Raw genomic sequence first — 27,441 nt, forward strand, 5'->3', positions numbered from 1 at the left:
TCTGCGGCATGTGGGATCTTCGCGGACCGGGGCACGAACCCGTGTCCCCTGCATCGGCAGGTGGACTCTCAACCACTGAGCCACCAGGGAAGCCCTGTTTGTGTCTTTTATAAGTGAAAAAATTTCTAAATTCAAAAGGTACTTCCACTGGAGAAAAAAATGGAATTACAGTGTGACCTATTATTGTCTCCTTTTTTGAGAACAATAAAACGTACCCCAATTTAATGAAGGTAGTTTACTCCATCAATCAAGCTATCTTCATCAACATTTGGCAATTTATCTGACACCTCAGTATATTAATCTATTATTGCCTGATGCATATTTTTGTAGATTTTAGACTTATGCACAAGGTAATTGTGCAAGTATTTATTCCCCTTTTGATAAGCCATCTGGGAAGATACCAGGACACAAGAGGTATGATTTGTTTCCCACATATTTTACTTCTCCATACTTAAAAAAATTTTTTTTAAATAAGGAAAATAGTCCATAAATTTTGCAGTGTGGCTTATGACTTTTTAAAATGAAACAAAGTTGGTTCTTCTTAAAATAGAGGTCAAAATTAGTATTAGTATTCAGTATCAACATATGAATGTTGATACTGAATCACGTATCAGTTGATTTCTACAAAGTTACTTAATTTACATTCTACTTTGTAAAGGTAAATTTGTCAGAATCATACATTGCTATGTAAAATTAATATCCTCTCTATAATTGATAGTTTATTTTATGATTTAAAATTCTCCCTAGTTTCAGTGATGGTGTTATAAAGTTCAAAGTGAGTATTTTAATAAGCTGTGTCATTGCTTTTAGAGAAAATGCATTGTATTCAAGTTGCAATATATTTTAGTTTCTGCAGCATTACTCAGTCTTTATAAAATTGCTGAAAACATGTTTTTGTGTACTTTTGACATACTCTTTGAATGAAAAGACATGGGCAAAGCTAGAATAAATGCAATACTCAGTGTTGGTGTAACATTATGATTTATGGAGTAATAGTCTGTTCATGAAATTTAACTACACTGAACAAGACTCTCATTGCAAGTACACACATTAAAAAAATTTTTTTTGCTGCTTTTTTGTTGTTGTTTTTGCTCAGTAATGCACCACATTTTTTTTTCTTTTTACCTTTTGACCCCCTTCACCTACTCCTCCCACCTCCCACTCCTTTCTTCTGGCAACCATCAACTTGTTCTCTGTATCTATGAACTTATTTATTATTATTATTTTTGGATTCTACATATAAGAGAGATCATACAGTGTTTATCTTTCTCTGTCTGGCTTATTTCCCTTAGCATAATACCCTCGAAGTTCATCCATGTTGTTGTAAATGGCAAGATTTCATTATTTTTCATGGCTGAATAATATTCCATTGTATGTATATTCCACATCATCTTCACCCATTCATCTATTGAAGGACACTTAGGCTGTTTCCATATCTTGATAATTGTAAATAATACAGTAATGAACATAGAGGTGCAGATATATTTTTGAGATACTGATTTCATTTCCTTTGGGTATATACCCAGAAATGGAATTTCTGGATCATGTGGTAGTCCTATTTTTAATCTTTTGGGGGACCTCCATACTGTTTTCCATAGTGGCTGCACCAAATACATTTCCACCAACAGTGCACAAGTGGTCCCTTTTCTTCGTATCCTTACCAATACTAGTTATTTCTTGTCTTTTTGATAATAGCCATTCTAACAAGTGTCAGGTGAAATCTCATTGTGATTTTGATTTGCATTTCCCTGATGATTAATGATGTTGAGCGTGTTTTTCATGTACCTATTGTCCGTCTGCATGTTCTCCTTGGAAAAATGTCTATTCAGATCTTCTGCTCATTTTAAAATCAGATTGTATGAGCTCTTTATATATTTGGCATATTAGTCCCTTATCTGATATATAATTTTCAAATATTTTCTCCCATTCAGTAGGTTGCCTTTTCATGTTGTTGATGGTTTTCTTTGCAATGCAGAAGCTTTTTACTATGATGTAGTCCCACTTCCCTATCTTTGCTTTTGTTGCTTTTGCAGTCTATTTAGAGCCTACTTATTTCTTCATAATTCAGTCTTGGCAGGTTTTTAGGAATTTATCCATTTCTTCTACATTATCAAATTTGTTGCTGTATGATTATTCATAGTTGTATCTTATAATCAATTTTACTTCTGTGGCATCAGTTGTAATGTCTCATCTTTCTTTTCTGATTTTAGTTATTTGAATCTTCTCTTTCTTAGTCTAGCTAAAGGTTTGTCAACTTTGTTGATCTTTAGAAATATATTTTTTATATTAGTCTCAAATTCAGTGCCCTTGTTTAACAGTTATTATCTAACAGTTTATCTGTTAAGTATCTGGACTTTTAAAGATAATATCATTCCAATCCTTATAGTTTTCTAATATTTATAAATTTATTTATTTTTCTTGCCTTATTGCATTGACTAGGACCTCCAGTACAAGACATTCTTACCTTTGTCCTGCCCTAGAGGATAAAGTGTTCAATATTTGACCATTAGGGATGTTAGTTGTATGTAGTGTGTGTGTGCACGTGTGCACATGCGTGTGTGCTCCCTATCAGATTAAGAGCGCTCCTTCTATTCCTGGTTTCCTGAGACTGTTTTAAAAATCATGAATGAGTGTTGCAAATTATTAAATGTCGTATTAAAATTATTAAATTATCGTATAAAATTTCTTCTTTATTCTGTTTATGTGGTGAAATAGATCACTGACTTTCAAATGTCAAACTACCCTTGTATTCTTGGAATAAACCTCATGTGATAAGGCTATATAATTTACTTCTGTATATATCATCAGATTTGATTTGTTAATATTTTGTTTACAATTTTTGTAAGTATATTTATGAGATTAAACTATAATTTCACTTTATTTTAATGCAAAGTGTTGGTTTCAAGGTTACGTCTTTAATTTCAGTGATTAGTTCATACATTTAATAAAAATACTGAGGTGTTTGGGATTAAGTGTAACTTCTTACTATTTGTTTTCCTTTTGTCCTATCTATTCTTTGTTCCTTTTCCTTCTTTGTTCCATTTCTTAGATGAATAAAGTTTTAAAAATTATTAATCTCTGTTTCCTGTCTATTAGTTTGTTATATTTTCTTTTGTAACTCTTTTAGTGTTTTTCTTAGCGATTACAGCATGCGTAATTGATTTTTTCTTTTGGAGTCTAACTCTATATTAGTATTCTTATCACTTCCCAGACAATACAGTGACCTTTAACTTTATTCACCCCTTCTTATCTTTGGGGTATCATGGTAATGTATTTTAATTCTGCATATTGTTTAAACTTCATAAGATATGATCATTATTATTTTCAGCAATCAATATTATTTATATTTATAATATTCTATTGCTCTTCATTCCTTCCTACAGTAAATTGCTTCCCATCTGAGATTATTTTCCTTTTGCCCCCAAAATTCACTTTAATATGTCTTTTGATGCAGGTCTACAGGTGACAAATCCTCTCAGCTTTTTTTTTTTTGGTATAAAAAATAAAGATTTATTTTGCCTTCATTTAAAAAAAATTGTAATTAAGATCTAATTCACATACCATAAAATTCACTCTTTTGAGGTATACAATTAAGTAGTTTTTAGTATACTTATAAATTTGTGCAATCATCACTACTATCTAACTACAGAACACTTTTATTGCTCCAAAAATATCCTATACCCATTAGCAGTCACTTCCTATTCCCCCTCCCTCCAAAGCTCTAGCCCTTGACAACCACTAATCTACTAACTGTCTATGGATTTGCCTGTTCTGGACACTTCATATAAACAGAATCACACAATATGTGCCTTTCTGTGTCTGGCTTCTTTACTTTGGATAAATTTTCAAGGTTCATCCATGTTGCAGCATGTATCAGTAATTGATTCATTTTTATGGTGGAATAATATTCCATTGTATGCATAGTCTACATTTTGTCTATTCATCAGCTAATGAACCTTTGAGTTGCTTCCAGTTTAGAGTTATTATAGGTAATGCTGCTATGAACATTTGTGTAGAAGGGTCTTTTTGTGAACATATGTTTTCAATTCTTTTCGCTGTATACCTAGGAGTCAAATTGCTTGGTCATACTATATTAACTTTTTGAGAAACTGTAAAACTGTTTTGCATAGTGGCTGCACCATTTTACATTCCCGTCAGCAATGTATAAGGGTTCCACCCTTATACCCTCACCCACATTTTTTATTTTCCATTTTTAAAAATAGTGGGTGTGAGGTGGTGTCACTCCATGGTCCTTATTTGCATTTCCCTAATGACTAATGATGATAAGCATCTTTTCATGTGTTTATTGGTCACTAGTATATCTCATTGGAAAAATGTCTATTCAGATCTTTTGCACAGTTTAAAATTGGGTTGTCTTTTAGATCTTGAGGGTTCTTTATGTATTCTGAACACTAACAAATATATGGTTTGCAAATATTTTTCCCATTCTTTATATTGTCTTTTCACTTTCTTGATAGTGTCTTTTGAAGCACAAAAGTTTTAAAATTTGAAATAGTTCAATATATCCGTTTTCCTTTGGTTGCTTGTGCTTTTGGTTTCATGTCCAAGAAACTACTGTCTAATACAAGGTTCTGAAGTTTTACACCTGTATTTTATTTTAAGAGTTTAATACTTCTTCCTCTTCGTACTGGGCCTTTGATCCGTTTTGAGTTGATTTTTGTATATGGTGTGAAATAGGAGTCCAGTTTCATTCTATTTCATGTGGATACCCAGTTGTATGAGCACCATTTATTTTATTTTATTTATTTTAATTTTTAAATTATTTTATTTTATTTTTGGCTGCGTTGGGTCTTCGTTGCTGTGCGCAGACTTTCTCTAGTTTCGGCGAGTGGGGGCTACTCTTCGTTGTGGTGTGCAGGCTTTTCATTGCGGTGGCTTCTCTTGAGCACAGACTCTAGGCGTGCGGGCTTCAGTAGTTGCAGCATGCGGGCTCAGTAGTTGCGGCGTATGGACTCAGTAGTTGTGGCGCACAGGCTTCAGCAGTTGTGGAGCGTGGGCTCTAGAGTGCAGGCTCAGTAATTGTGGTGCACAGTTGTTCCGTGGCATGTGAGATCGTCCCGGACCGGGGCACGAACCCGTGTCCCCTGCATCGGCAGGCGGACTCCCAACCACTGCGCCACCAGGGAAGCCCCCCCACCATTTATTTTAAAGACTATTCTTTTCCCCCAGTGAATTGTCTTGGCACCCTTGTCAAACATCGATTGAATGTAAATGTATGACCTTTTTTCTGGACTCTCAGTTTTATTCCATTGATCTATATGTGTATAAAAAAGCCAGTACCACCCTGTGTAGATTAATGTAGCTTTGTAGTAAGCTTTGAAATTGAGAAGTCTGAGTCCTCTAACTTTGTTCATCTTTTTCAAGATCATTTTGTTTATTCTGGCCACTTATATCTCCATATGAATTTTAGGATCAGCTTGTCAATTTCTGCAAAAGAGCCAGCTGGGATTTTGATAGGGATTACTTTGACTCTGTAGATTATTTGGGGGGAGTTATCTTAGCAATATTAAGTCTTCCAATCCATAAACATGGGATATCCTTCCATTTATTTAGATCTTCCATTATTCTTTCAACAATGTTTTGTACAATAGTTTTTAGTGTACCAGTCTAGCACTCCTTTAGTTAAATTTCTATTTTATTCTTTTTGATGTTATTGTAAATGAAATCACTTTTAAAATTTTATTTTCAGATTGTTCATTCCTAGTTTATTAAAATACAGTTGATTTTGTATATTGATCTTGTATCCTGTAATCCTGCTAAATTCACTAATTAGTCCTAATAGTTTTTGTTTGGTTGTTTGCTTTGTTTCATTTTATTTTCTTGGTGTGGATTCTTTAGGATGCTGTATATACGAGATCATATCATCTGCAAACAGAAATACTTTACTTCTTTCTTTCCATTCTGGATGCCTTTTATTTCTTTTTCTTGCCTAACTGCCTTGGCTAGAACCAAGGCGTTCAGTACAATGAGAGTGGACATCCTTGTTTAATAAAAGTCATGAGAGTGGACATCCTTGTCTTGTTTCTGATCTTAGAGGGAAAGCTTTCAATTTTTCATCATTAAGTATGATATCAACTGTGGGATTTTAGTAGATTCCTTTATCGTATTGAGCTTCCCTACTTTTTCTAATGATATTTTTGCTGGATATAACATTCTAAGTTGGATTTTAAGTATATCTTTGTCTTTAATTTTTAAGACAGTTTTTCTATGATGTGCCTAGATGTGGTTTTCTTTGTATTTGTTTTGGGGTGGCGGGGGAGGGGTGGTTGTAGAACTAGAATCTGTAGCTTAAGGTTTCTTGTTAGTTTTGAAAAATTCTTAACCAGTGTCTCTATTATTGCTTCTGAGTTATCCTCTCTCCTCTTTTTCTTGACTCCAAATACATTTATGTTAGACCTTTTCACAAGGTCTCATGTGTCTCTTTTGCTCTTTTCTGTATTTTTAAACATTTTTTCTCTGCGTGCTTCAATCTTCATTTTCTACCAATCTTTCAGTTCACCAATCCTATCTTCTGATTTTCTAATCTGTTCCTTTATCCATCTATTAAGTTCTTATAAATTTCAATTATTGCATTTTTCAGCTCTAGAGTTTCTACTTGTAAATAGATGCCATATTTCTGGTGGAATCCTTGAACATACTGATCATAGTTATTTTAAATCCTGTCTCATAAGGCCATTTTCTGAATCACGTATGGGTCTGTTTCTGGTTTTGCTTTGGTTTTATCTTCTTGGCTTTTGGTCATTTGGTACTGTTTTCTAGTTTGTCTTATCAAGTTAATTCAATGCTGGACATTGTGTATGGGAAGTATGGAGGCTTTAGATTAAGCTAAGTTTTTCCAGATAGGTTTTAATTTTTTTTTCTAGCAGACATATGGCATATAGGCAGATCATCTTGATGCAGTGAAGACTGAACTATTTCTGATTTTTCTTATTCCCAAGGCATAGCCTTTCCTGAATAACTGGGTATTTATCAGGGCCCATTTTTCTTAGACTCTGATTCTTTCCTTAGCATTGTGAAACTGACAAAATCTCTTCTTAGCGTTTTAGCCTGTTACCAGATGCTTTCTGCTAGGTTTCCTGGAATGTAACTCATCTGCAGTGACTTGGCAAATTATTTGAGGGGACATTGCATGCAGAATTTCAACACATTTTCCTTCTCTCTGGCACCCTGGCCTCTCAAGTACTGTCTAACTTGGTTGCTTTCTCATGCTTTCTAGTGGTCTTTTTTTCTCCTCTTGTAGTTGTTCTTAGTAAGAGGGTTACTCAGATACCAGCTCCATCATGGCCAGAAGTGAAAGTCCCCCTTCACATTTTATTTTACAAATCCAAGATTCACTTACGTTTAAAATGTTATGAAATAGTTTGGACATACAAAAAGGTATAAAGAAAAACATAATCAACACCCATGGTAGCTTCACTCAGTTTTACCAAACTGTTGAGACCCCTGGAGACCCTCACTTCATCACATCCCCTCCTTATCTACGCTATTCAGGATTTGATGTTTTTCATTCCCTTGGATTTCTCTTTATATTCAGAACACATGTATATTCACCCAAACAATATATAGAGCTGCTTTACATGGTGTTAAGTGTGACACAGATGGTGTTATTATGCCTGTGCTCTTTTCTAATCTTTCTTTTGCTTCAGAAAGAGTCATTTGCTTCGTGGATTTTTTGGTTGGTTTTTTGGTTGTTGTTGTTGCTTTTCTGTAAGAGTCATTTGCTTTGTTGTGTGAAGCTATGATTCATTTTCACATTGAGTGATTACACCATAGTTTATCTTTCCATTCTCTTGCTTATGTATATTTAGATTGTTTCCAGTTTTTCAATATTAAAATCAATGCCACTATAAACATTCCTGCCTGTGCTTCTTGTGCACACATGCCAGTGTTTCCTTGGTAGTATACCTCACAGGGGAATTGCTGGGTCTTAGGGTAAACTCTTGTTCAAGTTTATTAGACCATGCCAAACTATTTTCCAGACTAGTTGTATTAATTTACATCTCTACTAGCTGTAAATGAGAGTTCCCATTACGTTGTGTCCTCAGCAACATGTGATGTTGTCAGACCTTTAGTTTTTACTAATCTGATAAAATTTAAATGGCATGTTATTGTGGTTTTCATTTGCATTTCTCTGTTGACTGTGAAGTTAAGCACTTTGCATTCTCCATAGTACCTGCTTCCGTTTGACTTCCTCCCCCCAATCTTCTCCACATCCCCAGACTCTCCTGAAATTTGGCCAACTTTTAGTCTGAAGGACCACAATCTCAGAAATCATTTCTAGGCACTGGAGCCTGGTGGATAAGCACCAATTTAGGGCTCCATCCCATCCAGGACTGCGCTGGAATGCTTCACATGCAATAATGCATTTAGTGCCTACAACAAAGATAAGAAAACAGAGAATCAGAGAGGTCAGGAACTTGCCCAAGGTCACACAGCTTGCACCTGGCAGACTCCAAGCCAGGTGTTCTTCACTGCTGTGTAGGAGGCTGCAAGGCACCCTCTGTCCTTCACTCAGGAAGCACACCTGCTGGTCTGGGTGCATGTGGGGAGTAAGTTGCTGTTGCCCTCAGGAGTCAGCTGAGTGGGAAGCCCCATAAGGAGTGGATTCAGGGCAGGGAGGGTAGTGGGACCGGGAGGTGTTCCTACTTGGTGCTGTGGAAACAGGAGAAGACGTCATCATTCAAGGCTGATGTTTCCCAGAATTGAGTGGCTTGTTTAAGATGGTGTTAAATATCCCTGGACCCCCTAGTGAGAGAGTGAGACCTTTTTCAAATTTCTTTCTATCCTCTGATGAGGGAGGGGGTGAGAATCTCAGCTTGATGCTAGTATGTCTTCAACACCTCTCTAATACTCTTTAATCTCCCTTTTTAAACAAAGGCAAACTAGATCTCCAACTCATCAGAGTCTTTTTTTTTTAAATAAATTTATTTATTTATTTTTGGCTGCATTGGGTCTTCGTTGCTGTGTGCGGGCTTTCTCTAGTTGTGGCAAGGGGGGCTACTCTTCGTTGCGGTGCGCGGGCTTCTCATTGCAGTGGCTTCTCTTGTTGCGGAGCACAGGCTCTAGGCGCACGGGCTTCAGTAGTTGTGGCATGCGGGCTCAGTAGTTGTGGCACACGGGCTTAGTTGCTCCGCAGCACGTGGGATCTTCCCGAACCAGGGCTTGAACCAGTGTCCCCTGCATTGGCAGGCAGATTCTTAACCACTGAGCCACCAGGGAAGCCCCATCAGAGTCTTAAGCAGGGAATAGTATCTCACTAAAATTCAATTATTGTCTTTTGTTTTCCTTGTATTTAGTTTTTACATTTCACTGCATTTTGTTTTATGGTAAGTTGATTGCTTTGTTTAAGAAACACTTATATAACATCTGCTATATGCCAGGCACTGTTTCAAATGCTTTACAATCATTGACTGGGGAATGATACACAGCTATGGGGAAAAAATACACAACTATGTGCATTATTGCTTAGGTTGAAGTTGGATTTAAATTTTTAATAGGGTCTGTTTATAGAAAATATATTAAATAAATAATAGTACACATGATCTACAAATATGGCCAACTTTTGGAAAATGAGACATTTGGGGACCTCTTGGGTAGATCACTCAGGGAGTCTGTCCATTCTGATGCTTTAAAAGCCTGTATCCATCACTGTTTCTTGAGTGTTTGTGTGCCAGGGGCTGGGCCAGGGGCCCAGTGATTCTATAAATGGAGGCTTTGAATCCTCACCAGAATCCTGGAAGCAGGCTTTACCATCTTTACTTCTAAGGCTCAGGGAGGGGAAGTGACCAGCCGAGAGCCACACAGCTGAACCTCTCCGTGCCCTGCACCACTGCCTGCCTGGTGACCTGTTTGGGAGCTCAGAGGAAGCTCCCAGTGGGGCCAGAGTAGGCTCTGGGGGAAGCCGGGTTCAGGGATGGTGTCCGGAAGAAGCCATGTGTGTGACCTGGTCCCTGCACGGGTCAGCCCTCTGGGCTCCTGTTCCAGCTACACACCTGTCCATGGGATCTATCTAGGTAGGGTTCTTGGGACCCACTGGCTTCTGGCTGGTACCTCCCCAAGTAGACACAGAGCTGGGGGTGCAATGGACAAAGTACCAGCAAGAGCCTGGCATTGCCAGCCTGGTAGGTTGTTCTTCTGCCCAAGGTACCAAAGTCCACTCTTCCTGGACAGGCTGGCTCTGGTCTCCAAAGAGGTCTCTTCTCCATCTCATGCAGATCAGGGTGTCCAGGGCACCTTCGTGTGGTCAAGCTGGGTTCCCCCGTGCTTGCTGGTGGGCTAACCCGGGGGAGCTCTGTATTTGGGTAGGAACCCTCGCTATTGGGCTAAACTTATCTTAGGTATGCAGGCACTGTCTCCTTTGTGGGCTAATCTTGGATTTGCTACTCATTAAGAAGCCAATTAATTGGGCTAACATCAACATGGGGGTTTTGTAAGAAAGAGGACTCACGATCTCTGCCCGTCAAATACCACTTTCCAAGCCCCTTTCCCCTCCCTGCCTCCCTCTTTCTTATCTAGATGGATAAACGTGCGCACGTCGTGCTACATCAACAGGCTGAGCAGGGGGGGACCAACAGCGAGCTCTTCCCCCTTTTCATCCCCCTCATTTGTGATGGTGCTGGGGGCCCAGGCAGAAGCGGGGAGAAGCGGGGAGGGATCCAGGGGGCAAAGAAGCCACTTCTAAGGGACAGGAATCCTTGGGGGCAGCCACGGGCTCCTCAAACTCTTGTTTCTCAGAAGCAAATCCAAGAAACTGAGGCAAGTCTTCCAAAGGAGGGATGGGGACCAGAGGGAGGATGTTCAGGGCCCCTTGGTCCCCAGACCCCAGGTCCACCCTCTCCCTGTGTGTCTCTTCCAGGCTCCGGCGGGCAGCATGCTCTGCGGCTGGGCTGCCCCTCTGCTCCTGCTGATGCTCCAGGGGGGTAAGTAGTTGCCCCGTGGTATGCGGGTGGAGAGCGGCCGGGCTGGCCTTGTGGGCTCCAGGGCAGGGTAGAGGCCACAGGGTCAGAGTCTGTGGCATCTGTCCACTTGCGGCCGGTGCAAGTCCAGTAGCCATCTCTGCATTAGCTAGAGCCCATCCCACCAGAGAGCTCCACTGTCCAGAAGTGAGTCCCGGTCTCCACGTCTCGCTGGCCAGGGAAGCGGGGCGGGAGGATGAGGGACTTCATCCTTCTTCTCTCTGCCTTGGCTGGCTCCCAGTTCTCAGCGTGAGGAAGTCCTGCCTGTGATCTAACCACAGTTTCTCCTCATCTCCTAGGAGATGTTTCTCAACAATCACTGGATCCACTGCCAGCACACATATTCCCTGGGTGGGGAGAGTGGCTGTGGAGACAAAAGCAGCCAAAGCCTTAGAAGGAAGCCCCGGAGGAGCAGGAGATGTTGCAGTCAGAGGGAGAGATGTTCGAGACCCGAGCAGGGAAAGGCCAGGTGTTAGACTTGGGGGCGCAGTCAGGGCTGAGAGATCCAGGAAGCCTTCCCAGAGGAGGTGGGACACAGCACACAGGCTCGAATGGGAGCTGGCCTGGGGACAGGGGTGCCCTCAGCCGCCGCTGTGCTGACTCATAAGCATTTCACGCCGGTTTTTACCGAAAGACCCAAAGCCTCAAATAGCTCCATCAGGAAACAGATGTCAGTCTCCTTTATTTTCCCTTTCTGAGTGGTCAGAATCCTGTCCTAGCCTCTAAAGGGCCTTTGGGTCACCTGCTGCCTCTCCCCACCCCATGAGCACAAATAACAAGCCCCTGCTGTGTCCCGGGGGCCGAGCATCCTCATTCCCTTCTGCCGACAGCCTGTGAGGCTCAGAGAGGGTGAGAAGCAGGTCCACGGCCACACAGCCGGGCAGTGGCAGAGCTGGGAGGGGTTCCCAAATCTGCCTGATCCCCGTGGTCTTAACTGCTTTTATTGGGTGAGTGCCCCACGCAGGCCGCCTGGGCTGCACTGGCGTGATATCATCTAAATACCTCCCCACCCCGTCCGAGGGGCCAGTGTCTGCAGCTTACAAATAGCGACTCAGAGCACTTGGGAGCCACGTGTGCACTTTTCACGGCTCCCACTGCCTCCCACACGCTGTGATAGCCCTGGGCGGGGTGGGGGGTGGCCCGGGGGCTCTCTGCGCAGGGCTCAGGGTAGTGACCGGTGACAGGGTTTCTACTCCCTCTGGTCCCTGATGCCGCCTCCACACTAGTTCAGGGACTACTGTCCCCTCTCCAATGTTTCATTACAAGTTCGGGACAAACCCTGTCCCTTGGTGGCCTTGAGTCTACCTAGGAAAGGCAGCTCCCCTCCAAGTTCTGGGCCCTGAAAGAGAACGACTAGGATACGATGAGCTCAGAGAGGACACAGCCACCTGGGTTTTGGTCCTACCCAAGTCAGTCCTCTTTTCTCCGCAAAGTATCTGAACGGGCCGCTCTGTGTCCACCGACAGGCCCCGTGCTCCTCCCCGAGGGAGACTTCCTCCTCCAACAGGATTCCTTTCCACATCCCAGATCCCTTGGTAGTGGCCGTCTGGGGCCGCTCAGCTGTGTTGAGAAGGAGTCTGAGGCCACACCCGAGGGAGTGAGGGCCATGATCGATTAGCGGCGTCCGCCATGTGTGTGGACGTGAAGAACTAGCACAGATTAGATTTTGCCTTTCCTGGGTCTTCTGAGCCCAGACCAAGAGCGAGACAAGAGGTGTGGCCCAGTCTCAGAACTTCAGTTTTCTCATTTGTTAAATGTGATGGGAGGAGACGTAAAGGACGTTTCCAGTGACAGTGTTCTTGACTACAAATCCAGCTTCTGACCTAGATGGAGACCCAGGAGGAATGTACTGCTAACCCCTGGGTCTTCATTAGTCAAGGAAAAATAGGAAAAAGCCACTAAGAATGAATCCATTTAAAAGGGGAACAAATTTCTGGTAAATAGTGGGGGGGTGGAGGCAGGGGGAATAGCAGCGTTGGCACTTGATCTTACAAAACAAAACTAAACTAAAACTTATTAACTGGATTTTGTCAAACATTTTTAGAACAAAGTAAAGCAATTAACGATGGAGTTGGGAGAGTATTAAATCTTGCAATAAAATTGCCTGAGGGGGACCATACCTGTGTCACTTGGTTGGTGGTGGTGGTGATGGTTTGGGCAGTAGGATAATACAGACATCTTGGCAAAAGTATCCAAGGGCTTCTCAGTTTTCTGAAGGTTTCTTGCTCCCTCGAAGCACTGCCAGGTCACCGAGGTCCATGTCCTGTCTTGGACCAGCTGCGGGGAACAGAGGGAGCATGTGGTCTCTCACTGACCACACGAATCCCTCTCGCAGGATGTGCAGATGCCTCCAGCAACCGGGGAGTTCAGGACACACCACCTTGAGAGGGAGGCCGGCCAGGAGGGATGCTGACCTGGTGTCTGGACACAGGGCTTGTGGGGAGGGCGCTGGGTGGGGACCCGCTTAGTTTATGATGTTTCTCGTTAGGAGAGTCTTGTCTCCATAGCCAACCTCGCAACTTTGGGGGCTCAAAAATAGAATTCTTAGGTGGCAAGGACCCCCTTGCTCCAGGCCTTAATCTTAGTGGCCCTAGGGTCATCATATTCATCCTGGCTCTGGGACCCCTGCTTCCCGTCATCCTCCAGCCCTCAAGGGGGTGAGGGGGTGATCAGCTCTGCTGACCCCGACCAGCCCCCACCCCAACCAAGGTCTCTGTGTCCCTTGACCCTCCAGCCTGGGGCTGCTCAGACCTCGTCTGCTACACCGATTACATCCAGACGGTCACCTGCATCCTGAAGACATGGGCCCCGCACCCTGGCACGCTCACCCTCACCTGGTAAGTGGCCAGACCTCGCCAGCCTCGGGGATGCGGTTCAGGGTAGCCCTGGAGGGCTGGGGTGGTCAGGACTGCCAGAGGCCACAGACGGAGTTGGACCTACTGTGTGCCTGGCAGGTAGTTTAGCAATAAAAATAATGGCTGCCACTTCTGGGGGCTCTCTCAGCCCTTCCACCAACAGCTTTTGGTTTCACCATGAGCTGAGAATCACTGACCGTGATCTGGGACTGGGAGCTGGGAATCACTGTGCCTACCTTACAGATGTCCATGCAGGACTCACGAGACTTGTCCAGCGAGCAGGGCTCCAAAGACCATACTCTCTTGCCCACACAGGCCAGACTGGGGTTTTGAGACCCCAGGATGACCAGACTGCCACATGATTTTTTTGAACACTGAATACATGCCCGGCATCCTGCTACACTTCACATGAACCATCACTTCCCATCCTCACAATTATTACTCCCATTTAACAAACGAGGACACTAGGGTTCAGAGAGGTTATGCAGTTTGCCCAAGGTCACACAGCCAGTGAATGGTGGAGCTGAGATTCAAACACAGGCAGTCTGACTCCAAGATTCATGGGTCCCTACTGTTAAAGAAAACTTTTTCATTGCACTTGTTAAAGAATGGTAAGGCAGACTTTATTCAAGACCGTAATGATCGGGCTTCCCTGGTGGCTCAGTGGTTAAGAATCCGCCTGCCAATGCAGGGGACACAGTTTCGAGCGCTGGTCCGGGAAAATCCCACATGCCACGGAGCAACGAAGCCCGTGCGCAACAATTACTGAGCCTGCGCTCTAGAGCCCGTGAGCCACAACTACTGAGTCCACGTGCCACAACTACTGAAGCCTACGCACCTAGAGCCTGTGCTCCGCAACAAGAGAAGCCACTGCGATGAGAAGCCTGCACACCGCAATGAAGAGAGCCCCCTCACCACAACTAGAGAAAGCCCGCGCGCAGAAACGAAGACCCAACGCAGCCAAAAATAAATAAGTAAATAAATTTATTTAAAAAAAAAGAATATATAAGGGATTCTTAAAAAAAAAAAAAAAGACCATCATGATGGGTGTAGGGACTGCTGCGTGGGGTTTTGGTGTGGGGAAGAGAGCTTGGGCTCAACTCGAATACAACAAGGAAAATTAGGAATTTATAGCTAAGGAGCAGGTCAATGGATGGAAAAATACTAAGAGGAAACATCAGGGGTAAGGGGGGTTCCAGCTAAACTGACTTAACAGGATTCTTGCTAATGGAAGCCCAGGGTGAGCCTACGTCGCCTGGGGGTGGTGGAGGATGAGGAATTCGATCAGATATCAAGGATGGAAGATTCTGGCTAAAATGACTTAGCAGGATTCTTGCTAACATTAGACAATGCAGAGACGAGCTTGGGAGTCCCAAAGTCAGGGCCTCGTCGAGGAGAGAGTTCTGAGGAGCCTGAATTGAGCCTGGTCAAGGAGAGTCTTTGTCAATGTGCTGCTCAGGATAAAGAACAGCTGGCTTTCATTCTGTCATCACCAATTCATTCGTTCATTCAGTTACTTCTTCAGAACATATTTATTAAGCTCTTGCCAGACACTTGCAGGCACTGGGGGCCCAGTAGAGCCTAAGACAGACCAGGTCCCAGCTGGTCCCGGAGCTGACTTACTGCAGGTGGGGAGTGGCTGGGGAGACAGACAAGAAAAACATAAACAACCAACAGGATGCTTCCTGAGAATAATGAGTGCTTTAAAGTCCAGGAACCTTGAGCCTTGGGTAGAAAGCGAGTGACATGGGGAGAAGGTCTGCTTTAGCCAGGAGGGTCGGGGCAGGCCTTTCTGGGTGGGAAGGAGGCAGCCAGTGAGCTGGGGAAAGGGCAGTGCAGGCAGAGGGCACTGCAAGTGTAAAGGTCCTGAGGTAGGGAGAGACTAATGAGTCTGAGGAATAGCGAGGAGGTCAGTGGGGCCAGAGCAGAGTGAGCCAGTGTGAGAGAGAACAACAAGCAAAGGAGATGAGAGGTAAGCAAGGCCCAGCTTCCCCCTCCCCACCCCGCCCGGTATGCGGGCCTCTCACTGTTGTGGCCTCTCCCGTTGAGGAGCACAGGCTCCGGACGCGCAGGCTCAGCGGCCATGGCTCACGGGCCCAGCCGCTCCGCGGCATGTGGGATCTTCCCAGACCAGGGCACGAACCTGCGTCCCCTGCATCAGCAGGCGGACTCTCAACCACTGCGCCACCAGGGAAGCCCAGGGCCAGCTTTTATTGTGTGGGTGATGAGAAGCCACCCGAGGGTTTTAGGCATGGGGGTGACAGGCAGTTTTTAAAGATTCTCCTAACTGCTGTGCAAGAGGTTTAGAGAGACTTTATTCAGCAGAAGTTTCTATTCCAGCAAATATTTAGCAAATAACAGAGTCCACACATCCATATTAGCCTTCAAGGGTGGTCATGTTCACAGCCTGAAGATGTAGGTAGGGAAATAAATATCTGGTGAACTCCTATACATACTTCAAAACCCACTGTTTCTGCCCACTGGCAGTTAAAAAGCCAGAGCATTTTCCCCCAACCTTATACCAATAGCCTCCCTGGTAGTTCACCCAAAGCAGGGGATGAAGTTCATTTGGCTCTTATCTTGGCCCTGAGCACAAGCACTTATTAGGTATTCAGCAGATGTTGGACAGAGGAGGTCAGGAAGGAGAACTGAAATGCTTAGCACCCTTTCTGTAGGACAGTGATACAGTTGATGGAACTGACAGGGACAGATTTAGGCTCAGTCCAGGCAAGAATGGCCCAAATTTCCAAAGTTAAAAGCTGCTGTCCTTAAATGAGGTAGTGAGTTCCTGGTCCCTTGGAGGCATACAAGCCGAGCCTGGACACCATCCATCAGGGCTACTTCAGGGGAGGAGTATCTTCCCGGGGAAAGGGGTAATTCGACCAGGTGACCCCCGGCACCACTTCAACTCCCTCCCAGCCCCAAGATTCTGGGCTGGGGTCCTGGCCCTGTGCCCTGAGCCCCGCTGGCTTCCAGCCATAACCGGCTGCTCTGTCCTTGAAGGCAAGACTCATATGGAGAACTGGAGGACGAGGTCACCTCCTGCAGCCTCTGCTGGTCCACCCACAATGCCACGCATGCAGAGTACACGTGCCATATGGATGTGTTCCAATACATGGCCGACGACGTTTTCAGTGTCAACATGACAGACCATTCGGGCAACCACTCCCAGGACTGCGGCAGCTTTGTCCTGGCTAAAAGCAGTGAGTATCTCTTGGACCCCAGAGCTGAGGAGGACACATGGTCCCTGAGACGGCTCCCCTTCCCCCACCATCATAGCTGACCTGTCCTATGTCCTTACCTCCCCTTAGAGTTCTGCTCTGTAGGTGCACCGATATTTACTAAGGTGTGACGGGTTGATAACTAGGTTTGAGCTTTAACCAAAGAGAGGCAGCCGCGGTATGAAAAGGAGCTGGACTGGGACCCAGGATCTCGGCCTTCAGTTCTGGTTCAGCCCTGCCTATCTGTGAACTTGGACCAGTTCCCTATTTGTAGAGTGAGGGCCCTTTTAACCCTGACTCTTAGGGATTCTGTCTACATTATGAGGCAAGTGGGGACACTGAGTCTCAAGGGAAAAACTTCGCTGAGTTTTCTCCCATTCGTTAGCTCCGGTGAGGCCTGGAATTTCCCTCCAGGCTGGGGGCGGGGTGGAGGGGCGGTGCTGGCTGGTGGAAGAAGTTGTCTCTGTGGGTCCAGACCCAGGGCCGGTCCAGGAGGCAGCTTTTAGTGTGTGTGTGTGTGTGTGTGTGTGTGTCCCCAAAGTGGGATTTCCACAGAGGGGGTGAGAAGCCTGTGCTCAGAGGCATGCAAATGCAAACTGCTAAGAGAGTCCTGCCCTCCTCGGGAAGGCCCAGCCTCTGCGAGGAATCTCTGGGGGATTTTGGCCCTAGGTTCCCAGTGGTGGGGCAGGGGGGTGAGAGGGTGTCTGTCACCTGGAGGGGGTCCAGGTTTGCACCACTTCGCTGAGTGGGTGTCGCACTGCACAAGGTGTGAATGAAGGTTCACACACACGCAGACACACCCAGAGTCTCTCACACGCACACTCATAAATCCACCCTTGGACAAATGCACGGGTGTCCCAGCAGCCCTGGGCCTAGCCAGCCTGGACACAGGCCCACGCTCTCTCACACACGCCCATATGCACACATACGCACACGCTCACTCAGCCATGCAGATCCAGGCGTGGGAGCAGGGGCGGCCCCTTGCCCCTCTGAGTGAGCGGGGCAGACTGCAAGCCTCCCCCTGCCCCTGCGGAGGAGAAGGAACTGCTCCACGGCCCCTCCACCTCGCAGGGCGGCTCCAAGTCCCATTTCTCTCTGACGCCCTCCCTCTCCCCCTCCCTGCCAGGGCCTGAAGCCAGGGGGCAGTGTTCTACTCCCTTCCCCCTCCTGGGCTCTGGGCCCCCATCCTTGACCCCATCCCTGATCCCCAGCTCTGGTCCTCACCACCCAGCCCAGGACGTACAGGGAAGTGGAAAACCAGGTCTCCGTCGGCCTGGGGAAAATAGGAGAGGGCTTAGCAGTTATTCCAGTCCCAAAGGACCCATGGCTGAAATAGCAATGACAATAAAGCCCTCGCCGCAGCCTCCTGAACATCGCAGGCCTTGGTGCTGAGTCGTTCGTAGCCTCAGAGTTCCTTTTTGGAATCCCTGGAAGGTTCATTTGTTGGTTTAACAAGTATCTCTTGAGGGCCTGCTGTGTGCCGGCTCTGTCCTAGGAGCTGCGGACACAGCACTGACCTGGAGAACAAAACCTCTGTCCCAAGGAGCTAAGATCCCCAAGACAGGGGCATATGGCAAGCCGGATCACAGAGCCCAGGAGGGCGTGGTGTTGTGGCCCAGATCTCTGCTCCCGCACTTTCCAGAAGATGTCTCGGAGATGACAACAGTCACATCAAATTCTCAGGGCCCCTGCAGGCGTCAAAATGCTCGCTGTAGAGCAGCCCGGCAGGCACTCAGAGGTGGTAACTTCCATCATTAGCATAATTGGTGCTAATTAATTAGCATGATGCTAATTACAGTCTTTTGACTTCTCAAGGAAGCTAGAGTTAAAAGAAAGTGATTCGGGCTTCCCTGGTGGCGCAGTGGTTGAGAGTCCCCCTGCCGATGCAGGGGACACGGGTTTGTGCCCCGGTCCGGGAGGATCCCACATGCCGCGGAGCGGCTGGGCCCGTGAGCCATGGCCACTGAGCCTGCGCGTCCGGAGCCTGTGCTCCACAGTTGGGAGAGGCCACAACAGTGAGAGGCCCGCGTAAAAAGAAAATGATGCCATCATTTAGAAAAGAAATGGAGAATGAGTGGGTGTCATTGGTGTCCCCCCGCTCCCCGGCCCCCGGCTACGCCAGTCTGCATTCTTGCCCCCCTGAGTCATAGCACCCCCACTTTAGACTCATCTAAATCTCTCATTTCTCAGATGAGTAAACTAAGGCCCAGAGACAGGGGATGCTTTACCCCAAGTCATTCAGGGTCATTAGTCTTGATCTCATCAAGGAGAGCATCATTCTCAGCTGCTGCAAAATCTCATCCCATTTTATCTTTCTGGCTTTTTCCTCTAAGTCAAGCCATCTCCCCCTTTCAATGTGACGGTGACCTTCTCCGGACATTATAACATCTCCTGGAGCTCCGATTACAATTTGTACGCGCTGAAGGGCAAACTTCAGTATGAGCTGCGGTACAGGAAGCTCGGAGACCCCTGGGCTCTGGTGAGACCCTCAGAGGATTGGGGCGGGGTGAAGTCTTCTAGAGGCATTCTTTGTTTAGAGTGTTGGAGAGTTCCAGAATGGCCCACTATTTAGAACAGTCACAGCTGAAGTGTTCTAGAATTATCCATCCTTTAGAATGGTCCCAGTTTAAGATTTTCATAAATGCCATAGTTTAGACCATCCCCAGTGGAAGACTTCCAGAGGTACCCATTGCTAAGACGCCTGTCGTTAAAGACGCCCAGAAATGCCCACTGTTGAAAGTAGCCACTGTTGAAGAATTACAGAAGTGTCCGAAGTGCGGAATGCTGCCAGCTAAACATGCCCAGGAATGGCCACTGCTGTTCCCGGGACATTCCCAGGCCCAGCAGGCAGGGTCCTCTGTGGGGCTGTGAGTGACTGAGCTGGGCTCAGAGAGAAAGCGACCAAAGCACTGTATCACAGGCAAGGCCAGGGCAGCGCCCACGGCTCTGTGCTGCCCACACCGGAGTGGCCAGAGCTCAGACTGACTCTTGTGGAGGGGGTGGAGACTTGCCAGGAGAAACTCCACCCCTTTCCTGGGGGCTGGTAAAGGGTGGTTCTGCTGGAGGCGGGGGCTGGCCTGGGCGGTCCTAACCCAGCGCATCCTTTCCCTGGGTTGGCAGAGTCCAGGGAGAAAGCTGATCTCAGTGGATTCGAGAAGCGTCTCTCTCCTGCCCTTGGAGTTCCACAAAGGCTCAAGCTACGAGCTGCAGGTGCGGGCAGGGCCCCAGCCTGGCTCCTCCTTCCAGGGGACCTGGAGCGAGTGGAGTGACCCAGTCGTTTTTCACACCCAGCCAGAAGGTAAGATGTGAAGCAGGGATGGACACCCACTCCTTGTACTAAATCTTGTCCTAGTGCAGCGGCCCTGAGCCCTGAGATTTTCAGCACGGCTGGAAGGTTCCCACTCAGTCATGCATCCCCTTGTAGCTGTTCCACAGCATTTCTGGGGCCCCTGCTCGCCAGGCCCTGCATTGGGTGCCAGGTGCTTCTCCTGGCGGGGCCTTTGATCCTCCTAATGTATCTGTGAAGTGGGAATTATTATCCCCATTTTGCAGATGAGAAAACTGAGGTTCAGAGAGATGAAATCACTTGCCTAGGGTGGGGGTGGGAGCAGGAGTTGAAGCCAGGTCCATCCCACCGCGAGGCACCAGCAGCCTTCCCACCCACTTCCACTCCAGCCCAGACCCAGTGCCCTCCACACCCAGCCCAGGTGGCCTCTCGTAGAGGTTGGTCAAATTCACCCAGTGTTTTCTTCCTTCCCAGAGATAAAGGGAGACTTGTACCCTCACCTGCTTCCCATCTTGGTCCTCGCATGCCTCGTCCTTGTCATCTTAGGCCCGAAGATCCATCAGGCTTGGAGGTGAGGCCAGGGAACAGGGTGGCAGGGAGGGGCTCAGCCTGGGCCGGGACTGGAGGACACACCTGTCACCATGACAATAGTAATGACAATGATGGTGATAATAAACTGGGCACTGTGTAGAGCACATGCTTAACCCTCACAGCAGCCAGATGAGCTTGATACGCGGCATTTACTTCCATTTGACAAATGGGGAAACTGAGGCACAGAGCTGTCTAGGAACTTGCCCAAAGTCACACAGCAGTGAAGTGGAGGAGAAGTGTTATGAAGTGCTCATAACAGTGACCTCAGCTGTGATCTTGTCCAGTGAATTCTAAGCTTTGAGTCCTGAGGGTCAGGAGGGGCCGCCAGGTGGGGGTTAAGGGCTGGTGGAAGAACCCCCCTGACAATCCTGCTTCAGAACCAGAGGTTTTGCCTTTATCTCTTTATGTATGGGGTTTCTGCTGAACGTGGCCATCGAGAGAAGGGCTGATGCTGATTAAAAACATTGATAAAACCTGAGCTCCCCTGGCCTTCGTGCGTGCTGCTGGCTGGGGCTGAGCCCTTGCTAAGTGGCAGACACTGGGCGGGGACCCTGCATACCCTGTTCAAGGCAGAGAAGCCTGCGAATCACAGAGGGTGTTGCAGACCAGTCTCTGGGTGCTGGCGTGCTGTGCCTACACTTCCTGACCCCTCCCTGCAGCCCCATGGAATTGGCTGTTGGCTCATCCCTGGTGGTGGAGGAGGAAGTCACGGCTCAGGGGCCAGCGCTGGCTTAGCAGAGAACAGGCAGCCAAGCCCTTAAACTCGGAGCACTTTCAGGAGACTCGCTGCCCCATTTTACAGATGTGAACACTGAGGCCTGGGGCAGAGGGGCGGAAGGGAGGGCGCTGGGTGTGTCTTAGAGGCTCTGAGCCTCCCGCAGGACACATTTGGGGAGCATCTGAGCGGGAGGCCCGGCTGCCCTCTGGGAGATGCGGGGGGCTCACCTCGTCTCTGCCCTCCAGGCTATGGAAAAATGTGTGGGTGCAGGTGCCCAGCCCAGAGCCCTTCTTCCAGCCCCTGTACGTGGGCCACAGCGGAGACTTCAAGGTGAGTGTCCCCACCGCATGATGAGCCCCTGGGAGCCTCTCACACTCTGGGAGCTTGCTTCCACCCACACATCTAGACCACCAGCCCCACCCTGTAGGCCCGGGGCACCCAGATCCCCGACCCGGGCTGGAACCAGGCTTCAGTCTCTGCACATGCAAAGTGCAGGAAATAATTCCAGTGGGGCAGAGTTGGCATAAGAATTAAACAAGATCCTGCAGCATTTCCCAGCCCAAGGAGCCAAACTGGGAGAGAGGGTGAGCCAGGTGGTCCCTTGAGCCACGAAGTGGCCTCCTGTCCTTTGGTAGAAGCCCTTGCTATGGAGGTGGGGAGGGAGCAGCTTCTGGGAAGGATATGGCCCTGCCTGCAAGATACACCAGCCCCATCCAGGCCCCAACCCCCGCTACCAGCGCCATCGCCCTTGGGTTCTCTGTGCCTATTTACCACCCCCCACCGGGTGGCGGCAGTCACCGCAGAGAGGATGTGGTGACCCATCTGCTCCAGCAGAGTCTGGAAGTCAGGAAGTGCGACATGCCATCTGCCTGGCACTCACTGAGCGCTGTCTCACCTCCACCCTTTCATCTTCTTAGCAGCCCCTGCAAGTGGGGAGGGTGTGTGCTCCACCATCCCAGGGGAACCACGAGGAGACGGAGGCTCAGAGCCGGGCAGGGGAGGAGCCTAGGCTGCAGCCCACATTGGATAAACCCTTTCCTCTTTCCTCTGCACTTTTCCCTGAAGCTCAAATATCACATCTATTTTGTGTTTGTTTTACCAATACTCTTACAGCACTTGCTGTGCACCAGGCACCCTGCTAGGAGCGCCACAGATGTTATTTAATTTATCATTTAATCCCCACAACCACCCTGTGGAGTGGGGACTATTAGCAGGCCCATTTTACAGATGCAGAAACTGAGGCACAGAGAGGGTAAGTAACTGGCTCAAGGCCACACAGCTGAGAAGTGACCTCAAATCAGTGGTAGTGGCCTCAGCAGGGTTCTGAGAGGAGTTTTCTGATGGAGTAGGCTCAAAACTGGGAGATTTTGGTTCTCAGGGATTTTCTCTGCCAACTGGATGGAGACCCTGTGTCTTGAGTGGGACCCCTGGCAGGTGAGGGCAGGGGGATCCTTAAAGTTTAGGGACAGCTGCCTCAGTCCATTGTCACCCCACAGCCCTTATCTATTCTGAGTGGCTGGTCCTTGATCCACTCCATTCATTCATTTAGTTAATATACATTTATTGGGTGCCTACTGGGTGCCAGGCACTGTGTGAGCCTCTGGGGACACAGCCGTGACCAGAAGAATTGGGGCTTCTCCCCTGGTCATGTGTCCACTCTAGTGAGGACACAAACAGAAGAATGCGTGGTTTCGAGAAATCTCCCCGAGGACATAAAACAGAAGGCCTGGTGAGGGCTCTGTCACTCAGCTCTCAGGGCCTCCCGCCCCTCGTCCCCACAGCTTGGGAATCTTGGACCCGCACCCATACAGACCCCAGGCCACCGAGCAGCGGATTGTCTGCGCCTGCAGGCTGCTGAGGGCCGTAGCTCCCTGCTACAGGCAGGGAGACTGAGGCCCAGGGAGGCCGGGACGGCGACAGGGACTGTCCCTGGATAGGGACACAGCACGGTGCTCAACTCCCCCCACCCCCATCTCTCTCTTTATCTTCTGGAGTCTTTGTCTCTTTCTCTCTTGCTGTCTGTCTTGTCTCTGTGTCTGTCTGTTGATATGCTCCCCCGCCACCCCTTGTCCCCCATCCCATCCATGACTCTCCCTCCTCTTCTCTCTCGCAGAAATGGGTGGGCACCCCCTTCACTGCTTCCAGCCTGGAACTGAGATCCTGGAGCCCAGGGGTGCCCTTGTCCCTGGAGATGCACAGCCAGTGCCTACCGCAGACTGCAGCCAAGGGGCTGGTGCCCACAGAGCTGCCAGAGCCCCCAGACCTGGTGGAAGCCGACGGGGTGCTTGAGCCGGGCTCCTGGGGCCCAGCCCACTCCACCGCCGGCAGCTTGGGCAGCTCAGCTCACAGCCAGGAGAGGGACCGGCCGTACGGCCTGGTATCCATCGACACGGTGACCGTGGTGGACGCAGAGGGGCTGTGCACCTGGCCTTGCACCTGCGGGGATGACGGCTACCCAGCCCTGAACCTGGACACCAGCCTGGAGCCTGGCCCGGGCACGGAGGACTCGCTTCCGGGCACGGGGGCCACAGTCCTGTCCTGTGGCTGCGTCTCAGCCAGTGGCCCTGCCGGGCCGGGGGACCCCCTGGGCAGCCTCCTTGGCAGGATAAAGCTGCACCTCAAGGATGAGGAGGGTTGGGCCCCCGGGCCGCCCTGGGATGGCGGGTCGCCCCGAGGGGTGTCGGACAGCGAGGCAGGTTCACCCCCGGCTGGCCTGGACATGGACACGTTTGACAGCGGCTTTGTGGACTCTGACTGCGGCAGCCCCGTGGAGCATGACTTCAGTAGCCCCAGGGACGAAGGGCCCCCCAGGAGCTACCTCCGCCAGTGGGTGGTCATGGCCCCTCCACCTGCAGGGCCTGGGCCCCAGGCCAGCTAGTGAGGCCGACTGGCCGTCCAGAGCTGGCCATGCCACTGAGCCACGAGCCACAGACAGGGTCACCTGGGCTGAGGTGTAAAGAGGCCTGCAGCCCTTGGTCTCCCGGCTGGGACCCCTGAGCCTCGTGTTTCCAGTGCACGTCTGGGGCTCAGGTGCCCACTGGCGTGGCTGCGTGTGTGAGTAGCCTGCGTGCCTGTGGACACGGAGCTCGGCCGTGGTTCTGCCATATTCCCAAGGCCACTCGTGTGTCTGTGCCGACGTGAGCTTCCTGCGTGCGCGAGTGTGAGCCGCACGTGTGTCTGTGGGCACGTGATGACAGCCTCCCTCCCTCCGAGGCACGTGGGTGACACCCGGGTCACGTGCCGAGACCAGGGCACTGCCTGGGACAGACACCAAGCCCAGCCCCCCAGGTCCTGCCTGCAGAGCCGCACGAAGTCCAGACTGTTCCTTATCACCTTTCAGGGGGAGGGGAAGGGGACCAAGCGAGCCCACAGTGACCCTGGGGGTGGCAAGATTTTGGGGGGAGCCAGTGGACCTGGGTCTGAATCCTGACTCTGACACCTCCTGGCTGTGCCACCTTGGGTGAGTCACTCCCCCTCTCTGGGCTGGAGTTTCCTGTCTTAATAATGGGGGCGACCTGACCTACCCTGGGGAGAAATTGGAGAGGTCGCCCATGTACAGGGTGCAGCCCAGACTCTCAAAAAACGTCAGCTTCCTTCCTTCTGCGGCCAGGACCAAGGCTTGTGCTGGAGGTGGGTGGGAGTGAGAAACCAGACACAGCCCAGGTACCTGCGGAGGGGCACTTGGGGGATTCCAGGTTTAAAATCAGCTTAGTTTCTTAGAATCAGCCCCTCACCAACCAAGATTTCTTTTTCTGCCTCTTGCTGCCCATTTTGTTGTTCCCTTTATGCACCCCAGAAATATTTACTGAGCACATTTACTGAGTACATGCAGGTGCTGGGATACAGCGAGAGGACGCTCCCCTTGGCACTCACACTGGGGAGGGCCGCAGGCCGGACTCGGCAGCAATGACACGGTGGTCCTGATCCCCTGGCATCTTCCTTGCTTGTCCTGGGGAATTGGAGGAAGTCAAGTTCTTTTTGATGATTTGTCGGAGAAACTGCTGAAATGTGAATTTAAGATGCTAAGAAAATACTTCTTTGTGACGTTTTGAAGGCACCTTATTGAACGTCAGCTCTGGACAGGAGCTCGATATTGGTGCTGCGTATTGCATACAGCTCATACTTAAAAAAAAAAAGAAAGAAAGAAAGAAAGAAAGAAAGAAAGAAAGAAAGAAAGAAAGAAAGAAAGAAAAGAGATCATTTTCCTCCTAAGGGTGCTCACCTTCAGAGGCTGCTTTTTCGAGGCCGTGAAGCAGGGTTAAATTAGCAGAGTCTGATTCAGCCGTGGGCTCTCAGAGCCCTGAGGGGAATCCCTACCCTGGCCTGGACCTGCCTGGCCTGTGGTCCTCCCCAAAGGCCAGGCTGCATGCCAGGTGATGCCTGAAGCCCTGGCTTGTCTCTGCTTTTGGACGAGGGCTCAGCTGTCGACCCTGCTGATGGTTTCTCTGTGACTCTTCTGTAAAAGGGGATGTTGGAAGAAGTCACTGAGAGAACACAGGATTCTTTGGTTCTGAAAGTTCTAGAACATTGCTGGTCTTGATAGTGGGACTGTTAACCTGGGATCAAGGCGTGAGGCTCGGATGGGAGCTCAAGTGTGAAACCGCAGCTCCTGCAGGTGTGAGCAGCCCTCACCATCCCCCTCCGTCACCCTGGGGACGCTTGGGTCAAGGTGTGCTGTGGTTTTCACACCCTCAAGGAGGCCACAGGTTCCAGGCACCCCATGAGCCCCAGGCTCCCCGTGGAAGCAGCTCAGCTCTCTCTCCAGCACACACAGCTCTGGGCCAGGGAGTAGGGGGAGGGGACACCTCGGACACTGGCTGATGCCAGGCCGGGGGTCGGGGGGATGGGGCTCTGGCCTGGGCCAGACGTGGCTCCTCACCAGCTCTGTCTTTGAAGGGGACCCAGCTCATAAATGTGGGTGCAGACGGAGACAGGAACTGGCCCACCTGGGAGGCCAGATTAGTAGGACGGGGTGGCTGGATGATTTATGGACAAGTGGGCACATTGGTGGGTGGATGGATGGATAAAAGCATGGTGAAATGCTTGAAGGAAGAGCAGTTGGATAGATGGATGGAGATAAACAGTTGCTAGAGACAAGGATGAAATATCAAACCTAAGCTCCATGAAGGCAACAACTTTGCCTCTTTTGTTCACGGCTTTACCCCCCGTCAGGCACCTAGTGGGCCCTCAGTAAAGCCTGATTTGCAGTGTTTGCTTATTTCCATGGTGTGAACACTTTTACCACAGTCAATTTCAAGCTACCAACTTGATGGCTTTAAACATGGGGTTGGAAGAGATGTTTACAATCAATTCTCCTAGCTGGTATGAGGCAGACCCGGCACACCACGGGTTGGAGCCCAGACAGGCAGCAGGAAGGCCCTGGGGGGCTTCAGGGAGGAGGTGGTGTTTGTTGGGCTTTGAAAAATGAATAGGAGTTGTTAGGGACACCAGCTACTCAGGCAGAGGGAAGAGCTTGAGCGAAGGCCTGGAGGTGTGACTGAGCCCTGAACACATGGGGGTGGGGAAGGCAGTTCCCTGTCACCCAGAGTCCAGGCCAGAATTGCTAATGACCCTGTCTTCAGAGGCAGGAGGATGCCACATTCTGTTCCTGACCCAGCCCCTTTTCCATCTTCAGGCTCCGAGGGGCAGGATATCCATCTGAAAACTGAAGGTGCAGAAGGGGCTGCTGACTCGCCTGAGGTCACACACAATTAAATGTCAGAGTCAGAACTTGGACTCTGGGCTCCTGATCCCGAGTCCAGCTGTCCTCACCTTGCTCTGCTGGAAGGCACCT

The 27,441-nt window shown here is 48.8% G+C and overlaps 1 protein-coding gene across 1 annotated transcript in view; it reads left to right on the top strand.

Annotated features, from left to right (window-relative positions):
- The window catches only part of IL21R (interleukin 21 receptor), a 31,824-nt gene extending 6,852 nt beyond the window's left edge, over positions 1-24,972 (top strand). The window contains exons 2-9 of the mRNA XM_060123585.1: positions 10,877-10,940; positions 13,711-13,813; positions 16,835-17,034; positions 19,386-19,531; positions 20,173-20,350; positions 20,813-20,909; positions 21,893-21,977; positions 23,761-24,972. Coding sequence (XP_059979568.1) covers positions 10,892-10,940; positions 13,711-13,813; positions 16,835-17,034; positions 19,386-19,531; positions 20,173-20,350; positions 20,813-20,909; positions 21,893-21,977; positions 23,761-24,525 — 1,623 coding nt within the window. The 5' untranslated portion in view covers positions 10,877-10,891 and the 3' untranslated portion in view covers positions 24,526-24,972. The remainder of the gene's footprint in view (positions 1-10,876; positions 10,941-13,710; positions 13,814-16,834; positions 17,035-19,385; positions 19,532-20,172; positions 20,351-20,812; positions 20,910-21,892; positions 21,978-23,760) is intronic.
- The last annotated feature ends 2,469 nt before the right edge of the window (positions 24,973-27,441 follow it).

Source organism: Lagenorhynchus albirostris, chromosome 15, assembly GCF_949774975.1.
Source record: "Lagenorhynchus albirostris chromosome 15, mLagAlb1.1, whole genome shotgun sequence".
NCBI lineage: Eukaryota > Metazoa > Chordata > Mammalia > Artiodactyla > Delphinidae > Lagenorhynchus > Lagenorhynchus albirostris.